The sequence below is a fragment of the Rhododendron vialii genome, chromosome 5a (assembly GCF_030253575.1).
Source record: "Rhododendron vialii isolate Sample 1 chromosome 5a, ASM3025357v1".
NCBI lineage: Eukaryota > Viridiplantae > Streptophyta > Magnoliopsida > Ericales > Ericaceae > Rhododendron > Rhododendron vialii.
In genome coordinates, this window is record NC_080561.1 from 28089954 (window position 1) to 28099490 (window position 9537).

Genomic DNA, 9537 nt, shown 5'->3' on the forward strand with positions numbered 1-9537 from the left:
AAAATAAAAGAATATAACCAATCAAGGATCAAATGTTTAGAGCATCTCCAATAAATCCTATAAAGCACTCAATAGTGTGAATAGCTAAAACTTTAGCTAGTGAATGTGCAAAAAAAAAAAAAACAAGCTCCAATGGACTAGATAATTTATGTCATTAGCCTATCACTCAATAACTCACCCTATAAATTTAGCCACCTAGTTATATACTCATTAAATTTTGTGGCCAAATTTTTAGGTTTAAAAAACACTAAAGATAGGTACACTACCTTTTTACACTACATAGTTACACTACATCTTATGTAGAACCTATTTTGAGTCCCAAAAAAATCTAAAAAAATACCGATAAATTTTAAAATATTGTTTTATGGGGTTCTATAAAAAATTAGCTCCAATGAATGTCGGTAAGTACTACTTTTGGATTCATAGGGGTGAAATTGCTTAATTGCGCAGTTTCGGCACTACGAATCTAGAAATAATACTTACCAATATCCGTTGAAGCTAATTTTTTACAAAGCCCTATAAAATAATATTTTAGAATTTATGAATATTTTTCTGGATTTTTTTGAAACCTGAAATGAGCTCCACATAAAATGTAGTGTAACGTGTAGTGTAACTATGTAGTGTATGTAGCATCTCTCTGAATCGATTGCTTGATGTTTCCGGGAAACAAAGAACAGTTTTAACTATATATTTTGTGGACATAAAGAGATTTAGCCCTTTAATTTATACATTTTAATCGTATCCGTGGTAGTTTGAAAGAAAGCAATTTTCTTGGCTAAAAATATTCTGGATTTGCAACAAAATGATAGGAGTATATGTTGTTGCTAATTTGAACGAACAAAGTCTTGACCTTTTCGTTGCTAATTTTATACAGCCATTTAAGTTTAGTTATTCCATTGGAGATGCTCTAAGAAAACTAAAATTTTCAGGGCCATGGAGAGAGAGAGAGAGAGTTATGGTACATTCAGGATTCCTTATTAAACAGGTATGCCTACTTTACCTGCTAACCAACTTCCTTGCTTTGCTTCAACTTGAAGCCTCACAAGGCTTGTTCGGTTGAGTCTTTGAGTCTTGAATTTTTAACTTATTATTCTATTCTAAAATTCACTCATTATTCTATTTTTAATTTTAATTTTTATTTTTATTTCTATTTCTTTCCAATCATTACTTCTATCTGTCTACTCTAATCATTTCAAATTCAAATTCAAAATCTAAAATCCAAATTCAAAATCTCCAAAACGAACAAGCCTCTGTTTCATGTTCGTTTTGAGATTTTAGATTTGGGATTCTCTCTCTGCGTGCAATCCCTAATAAATTTCCTCTCAATAATTACTCATTTCTCAATCTATCTCACTCCACTCATTCCCAAAACCAAAATCTCAAAACGAACATCGGGGTGCATTGGAAATTTGGAATACTAAGTTACTAACTATTTCAGCTTAATAAGCAATATGAACTATTTTGTCTTCATTTAAAACAAAACAAAATGCATTTGTTGATTTTTGCATCAATTTATTTTTTTTAAGATTATTAGTTTGTCTCAACGAGCGAAATTTAAAAAATAACAAATTATGTAAAAACAAATTTTTTGAGGTAAAGACAAAAACTAATCCAAAAATCAGTTTATTTTGGATTATTTTTGCCTTGTTAAAAAATAATTTCGAATATAATTGTTTCACTTATTAGTTCCTCTCGTAGAGACGAATCAATAATTCACAAAAAATTGATGCAAAACCGACAAATGCAAATTTTGTTTTTTTGAATAAAGACCCAAAAAATCCTAACGGCTTGCTAAGCCAAAATAGGCCTAATTGGGAAGAGAGTATTAAAAGGAGAAACGAGGGACAAACGCAAAGAGAGTAAAAACCAGAAACTAATAAGACAGGAGTCAAGAGGGAAAAAAATTAAAAAGTTTACTTTCTTGGTAACAAGGGAAGAACAATAATACCATAATTCTAAACAGAGTTGCACTGCTTCTATAATAAACATAAATACAAAACCACACAGAAGGCAAATCTTTCACTTGAGAAGTTTTCGCGCATCATAATTGAAAATCAAAGTAAACCAGTGGCTTCATGCACTAGCATGGTGGTTGATGATTTTCTCAATAAGCCAATCTATGCATAGTAATTTAGGCTTGCTTTCTTCTTAGCCTGAACTTGGATGATACCTTCATTGAAGTCTTCATGGTTCACCTGGCGGGAAAGAAAAAGTCAGGCCATAGCTTTCATCAGCGGTTGCTAGTCCTAACATAAATTTCCAAACATGCAACTGCATAAATCAGTTTTTACAACTTTTGATTCCCCTAACAACGAAACATCTCATTTGTTTGTCTACTGGAAACAGCCCCTCCACCAAATGGGGGCATCGTTTCATACATCTTTCGCCCCCCAGAACTCACACTAGAGGGAGCCTAGTGCAGCCTTATCAAAGGCATAAAAGATTCATAAACAACGATAATGATTATGACCGAGCAAAACATGCATGTGATAAATCGTAAGTGATGTCATCAGTTTTCTTAATGTCCTAGCAATCAAATCTACTCACATATTGAGCCTTCTACTCAATTGTCAATAAGCTTGCTTGACTGGGCGCGAGGGCACAAAATCTGAGAGAGAGAGAGAGAGAGAGAGAGAGAGAGAGAGAGGACCTCGGTGGCATCGCGTCGAAGAGCTAGCATGCCCGCCTCTACACAAACAGCTTTCAGTTGTGCCCCGTTAAAATCATCAGTTGACCGTGCTAGCTCTTCAAAGTTGACATCTGGGTGAACATTCATCTTTCTGGAGTGGATCTATAGTTCCAATGCAAATGATTCAGCCGGAATCCCCCCATATGAAAACTGAAATATAGTGTTTAAACATTGAAGTTATGAAAGGAAGATTGTAAACACCTGCAAGATTCTTGCTCTGGCTTCTTCAGTGGGATGTGGAAATTCAATTTTACGATCCAATCGACCAGAACGCATCAGCGCAGGATCTAAAATATCAGCTCTATTGGTCGCTGCTATCACCTGCAGTTAAAAAAAGTACCCAAACCAAGGAAGAAAAAATAAGACATTCATAAAATGTATAAAAAATGCCTTTAGTCGTGCTACTAGAAAAATCATCAGTGCAGCAGCAAAAGCCAGAAGCCACGTGTTGCCTCAGAATGACCATTAAACAGAAACTGTAATAAATCAAATGCAAGAGAGACAAACCTTTATGCTGTCATCGCTGCTAAAACCATCAAGCTGATTAAGCAACTCTAACATTGTTCGTTGAACTTCCCTATCCCCACTAACTTCACTGCAACACGAGATTTAACAAAGAAGGGAGAAAAGAAGTGAGGCTCTATACAAGTTACAACTACAACCTGAGATTAAATAAATCGAAAACACAAACACAATTCATGCAAGCCACGTGTGAAACAAAAAATATGGTTTACCTGTCAAAACGCTTTGTGCCAATGGCATCAATTTCATCTATGAAGATGATGCAAGGAGATTTCTCTTTTGCAAGTTGAAAAGCATCACGGACAAGCTTTGCTCCATCACCAATAAACATCTACATGCATAATAATCTTATGTCAATTGAAATACTTGAAGACAGCATTAGTTCTTTCTCTCGTTCTTGAATCGTTTGAGTGAAATAATGAATCTTAGTTACTAAATTACAGAGACTTTGACAACTGCACAAGAGTAAAACAAATGGCGCTAGCTTAACTCCATTAGATTTGTCATTAAACTACATAATCAAATCATATTAAGTGGAAATTACCTCAAGGACAAGCTTTCTTTAGTCAAATGAAAGGGAACAAAACAATAAATATCATATGTAATTGCTAAAAGCATCTTCCTTTATAATGCTTGAGTAATCATTTCAAAGGACCTATGAACGAAAATACTTGATCCATCAACTAATGAAGACAAGAAGGCAGTAACACAATGTATCTAATCAAACATGCCAAAGCAAAAATACCGAGACAGGAAAATCTCCAGATTCAGAGTCTACTACCCGTAAAATATAGAGTGGGAAACTGAGCTGGGCTACGGCTTCAGTGAAATAAACAACTGATTTTTTTCTTAGTGCATCAAAACTACATCATATATTAGAAGCATGGACAAGGACGCACCATATGACACCAGCACTCCATGGAAAAAAAAAAATCCAACAACATGGAGGACAAGCCACGTTAGTGACACAGTATAAATACAGATTCAGATATTTATATAACCAACTGGGTGTATAAAAAAGTCATGGTCCTTCCATGAGTCAGGGAAGGTAACAAGTCTCTAGATATAAAAGTACCATATGCTTTCTTTCACAAGTCATTACATCAGTCGAAAAACTGTCCTGATGAAAACTGTTTCACCATCCACAGGTGTCATAACAACCTATCAACCATCATGCCTTTCCCAAGCTTTAACAAGAGCCCACTATTCAAACCCCGAGAGTGTCTTTTTGTGTCCTGGGATGTCCTAGAGTGTCCAAAGTCAAGAATTGAGAAAAAAAAAAAAAAAGTTTTCTGATATGAGTATCAACATCCAACAACGGTATGTGATCTCCGGTGAGGTATTTGGATTTCATAAACTAACATAAATTGTACCAAACCGAGCCTTGTGTCCCAATCAATTGGGGTCGGCTACATAAAAAAATCGTCCTTTTAATATAACAATGTAAGGTTGAACAAAAACTTGAGAAGCCACAAATCTCACATGGCGTAGATGGTTTCCCAATAGTAAAAACCATATCGAAATCAGAGCAGTCAACAAGTAACATGTTTCCTTGTAGCAGATAAGAATGGCTGAACAAAAAACATACCTGAACGAGCTGGGGGCCTGCTAGCTTCAAGAAAGTAGCATTAGTTTGGGCTGCACATGCACGAGCCATTAGAGTTTTCCCAGTTCCAGGAGGTCCATACAAAAGCACTCCTTTGGGTGGGCGAATTCCTAATTTCTGAAACCGTTCTTTGTGTGTCATGGGCAAAACAATAGCCTCAACTAGTTCTTGGATCTGTTGCAATTGTACATGAGTCCAAGTGAGAAGCCCATGCATAGCTATCTAAGATCTAAGTAAAGTGTGTCTAAACAAAATCTTGCCTGTTTCTCAAGCCCTCCAATGTCATTGTAGTCTTCAGTTGGTTTTTCATCAACCTCCATGGCCTTAACTCGAGAATCATACTCAGAAGGAAGGGTATCCAAGATCAAGTAACTATCTTTGTTCACCCCAACCAAATCCCCAGGCTTTAGCTTATCAGGATCAACAAGTCCAACCACAGGCAGGAATATAGTCTGCAGTCAAGACATGTTAAATGGTGCTTCAACTAGGATTTAGGTTTCCAGATAGGAGAAGACACGCACATCAACAAGCTTTACGAACAACAGGTGTTAGGCAATAATTAAAAGCCATCAAGATTTAATATTATTAACATCCACATAAAATAACCAGCAATCTAACATTATAAGAAGGAAAAAACACCACACTTGGCATGATTTACAGATAGCATTACATGATCAGTGTTCAGAAAATACGATGCTTTTGTTGATACATAATTGATTAGGAAGGCACAGCCAAGCTGCAATCCAAGCAAACTAAGTACACCAATACACTACAAAATATTTACAAAACTACACATACAAAATGCAATTAAAAACCAGAACGAATCATGCAAATGGATAACCTCCTCGAGATCCATTCAGTAAAACAATCCTAAACATTGCTCAGGCTTACTTTAACGACCCGCGCCAGCTGACTTGCTTACACTTAGTCTTAGCCTAACTAAGTGGCTCAAAAGGTTAACCTCAAGTTATACAGTAGCTGCTCACGTTTCCTTATATACTACCTCAACTTTCATTGAATCCCCAATGTGGGACTACAACTTCCTAGTGGGTTCTCACAATCTCACCCACTTAGGATCGCAATGTCCTCGTTGCGCCCCATGGTCCATCACTTCCACCCACCAAGCGATGTGAGCCAAGTACCCGCTTAAGCATGTTAAACTCCTTAAGCCTGTCTCATGTGAGACCAGCCCAAGCATGACAAGCACCCAAGCTCGTCACTTGCCGGGCCCACCCAAGCACGTCTCCTTGCAGGACCCGCCCCATACTTCCGGTTGGTGCAAGCTCTGATACCACTTGTAACGACCCGAGCTAGCTGACCTGCTTACCTTTAGCCTAACCATGTGGCTCAAAAGGATAACCTCAGGTAGCTGCTCGTGTTTCCTTATATTCTACCTCAACTTTCATTGAATCCCCAATGTGGGACTACAACTTCCTAGTGGGTTCTCACACTAACCCATGCTAACAAAATCAAAGAATTCTCAATTAAGTTGATTTATTCCTGTGTCCTTCAATCACATCAGACCAAATGATGAGTTTCCAACACCACCTCCTCTTACTCAGCCTCTGCATCAACCAATTGTGTAACACAACTGCTGCAAATCGGATGACTAGCCTAGAAACTCCAAAGAACCACATGTTCCAGCCACTTGATGAAGGATGAAGATGCCTAAACTTGGCCTACTTGCACATATAGCACCACTGATAAGGGATTTTCCCACTAGTTGCGTCCCACACAAAGACCATCATCGTACTGGAAGGAACTATAGCCCTAAAAAATTGTAAAACCGGAGGCTATCATGTATCCTAATTCGCACCTAAAAACAATTTGAGCTGTAGAAGACCTCAAAGAAATGAATACTAGCTCACAAATAATAAACATAGCCACCTAAAATGTAATCTCCCACACCACCTTACATGCATCAAAAAGTCTAGAATGAGGTGTCTCTACCACCACAGTTGGAGGAAAAAGAGGGGAGGGACTTGAAAAGGAATGAAGAGGCATATAGCTCAAACAAAACAAGAGAAAAAGATATGAGTTAAATTCGTAACTCTCAACCACTGTAACCATAAAATCTGCCAACACACGAGAAACATGATGGTTTACCTGGCGTGTAGATGTCTTCAACACAACGCATTTACCCTTCCTTTGAGAGTCAAGATCAATGTTTGCCCCATCTTCCTCAGCCTCATCCTCTGGGTTCATCTCTAAAATCTACAAGAACAGAATACATAAACCTTGGTTCCCATCAGAATTTCAACAATAATAGTCCCACACACCCTTCTCGGCACACACACCACATGTGTGTTAAGTCACATAACATTTGCCATTCATCCCTCATAAAGTCTAAGGTAAAAGTATCATCACATGCTATACTTTTATATGTAGAGTACTATCTACAGTTCTTAAAAATAAAAAAGAAAGGAAAGCACAAAATAGACAGTGAATCAAAAAGAGTTTAGCTGCTTTTCGGTACACAATTTAAATATTTATTTTAAAACTTCCACCAAAGTTTCAACAAATCACAACATTGAGTCTGCCACAAATTTGCCTGAACAAGCTCATAAATTGTTTCCAGAATTCGCAACAAAAGCTTGTACCCATACAGAAACCACTTCCAGCAAAAAATTATGCACTTCAACCTCATTTCAGGCACGGCACCCGCTATTAATACTTTGCAAATTAAATGAAAACGATATATCTGCTAGGCTTTCTTTTCAAGAACACGAACAAACAATCAATCTTTACACCAAATGCTCATTTTAATTGCTAAATGATTTAACAAATATAATGAGCCAAGTAATGGGTAGTTCAAGGTTCAATCATTTATCGGTCACACCGATTTCAAACAAATTTTAGTCGAGAGACGAGATGAACTGAACCTCAGCTTGGTTATCAAGCCCAGTAGAGCATTGTTCAGGTTTGTTTCCAAATTTGATAGCTTCCAAATCGTGTTCAAAGTTGATTTGTTCAAGTAAATGAGAACCGTATATCTGCAAGGGTTTTCTTTTCAAGGACATGAACAAAAAATCAATCTTTATACCAAATGTTCCTTTTAATTGCCAAGAGAATTAACAAATAAAATGAGCAAGTAATGGGTAGTCCAAGTAGTGCATTGTTCGGATTTGTTTCTGAATTTCCGAGCCTCAAAATTGCATTCAAGTCGGTTCGCTCCTTAGTCACATAATCCTTCAAAATGTCCTCTGCTCCCACAATCAATCCTCGCGCTCTCGTGCGCGCTCTCAATCATCGCTCGCGCAAATTTTAATACTTCGAGATGAAACTACACTTTCACGCTCACACACACGGATTATGTGACTTAGGTTCATTAACAAGTCAAGTCCGAACGTTTCTTCCACAAGTCGAGATCTGGTTTGTTCACCAGCCCTAACCCTAAAAATTAAAAAAAAATATATTTACACTAAAAAAAATTATTACCTCAACAATGTTCCCAACCAAGTATGGAAGTTGCTTGTTGAGCTTGATCTTCTCCTGATTCTCCTTTATCTTTTCCTTGAACGACTCCAGTTCAAGGTTCGTTCTTTGCAACTCTTCCTTCACACCAAACAACATAATATTGCAATTTCCGAGCAAATAAACGATGAGATGAAATTGGTTTGAATTCTGTTTAGAGATCTTACCTTGAGGATTCGGATTTCGTTGTCGAGGAGCCTAGAAGCCCTAACGACGTCGTCGGTGGACATCGAAGCGAGCTGGTCTTCTTCGAAGCTACTTTCGTCGACTGCCATCGCTGTAGCCATCAGAGTTGTGTTCGTGGGTGTGGGTGTGGGTGTGGGGGTGTTAGAGAGAGAGAGAGGAAGAAGAGGGATCGAAGGGAGGTATATCAAGAGCACAAATTGTGGGTGCCGTTCTTCTTGCTCAAGAAAAGACTTTAGGCGCATTTTATTTACGTGGGCTGTGTTTAGATGGCCCACTTTGAATATTTGGAGACGGCCCATTTGGAATTGGGTAGTAAACAAGGCTGTGTTTTCTAAGATGAATTGATTTTCACACACCCTCTATTTTTTAATCTATTTAAATTTACTATCTTGTCTTGTAATTCAATATATATTTTTACACGTTTAAGGATAATATTATAAATTTATGTGAATAAATACAAAAAAGTGAGTGTGGATGATTAAAAGAAGAGTGTGAAAATTATTTTCCAACAAAAAATAATATATAATTTTTTTAATCTTCATTCAAATTCTTTTCGTGTTTGTTAGTTTTTTCTTTTTTTTTCTTTTTTTTTTTAAAAAAACCCAGATTTTAGGCCTTTTCTTGGAAAGGAAGACCCGATGCAAGGGAAGTCTGTCCTTACAAGTTTTCTCTTTATAAACAAAGTATGCTCTTTATCCACAATATAGGAAGAACGATGTTATAAACAAAGCCGCATGAGCTAAGGAAAGCCAGGGAGTTGTTATGATAAACTCTTTCATCTCTTATTGCTCCAGCTCCTCCTAAGGAAGGAGATTAGCTTGATTACGCACCTGCTTCAAAGCCAACGTGATGCTCCTTGCTTGGTCATATCAAAAAGCCTTTCCTTGTTTCCTGATCGACTGAGTCCTGCTTTTGGATTAGCTCTCTATCTCCTCTGTTGAGATTTAGCTCTCTATCTCCTCTGTTGAGTCAGCACATCATTTTTCAGGAAAAAAATAACTCCGGTAATAATTTTTTGCTTTTCTGACTCATCTCGTCAAGACGAACTATTAATTCACAA

At 37.2% G+C, this 9537-nt stretch overlaps 1 protein-coding gene across 1 annotated transcript; it reads right to left on the reverse strand.

The window, feature by feature from the left end:
• Nucleotides 1-1896: 1896 nt before the first annotated feature.
• Nucleotides 1897-8613, reverse strand: LOC131327277 (26S proteasome regulatory subunit 6A homolog). Its single transcript, XM_058360351.1, has 10 exons — nt 8459-8613; nt 8256-8372; nt 6924-7031; nt 5078-5269; nt 4800-4991; nt 3424-3542; nt 3197-3284; nt 2891-3010; nt 2651-2791; nt 1897-2195 (listed from the first exon to the last, which is right to left on the reverse strand). Exons 1-10 carry the CDS (start codon nt 8576-8578, stop codon nt 2118-2120), a joined length of 1275 nt encoding a protein of 424 aa, XP_058216334.1. The 5' UTR covers nt 8579-8613; the 3' UTR covers nt 1897-2117.
• Between the last annotated feature and the right edge of the window lie 924 nt (nt 8614-9537).

Coding starts and splice junctions, on each gene's coding strand:
- LOC131327277 (XM_058360351.1), bottom strand. CDS start 8,578: ATGGCTACAGCGATGGCAGTCGACGAAAGTAGCTTCGAAGAAGACCAG. Junction 3,285..3,423: donor GGCACAAAGCGTTTTGACAG/GTAAACCATATT, acceptor CTCGTGTTGCAG/TGAAGTTAGTGGGGATAGGG. Junction 2,196..2,650: donor TTCGACGCGATGCCACCGAG/GTCCTCTCTCTC, acceptor CTTTCCCGCCAG/GTGAACCATGAAGACTTCAA.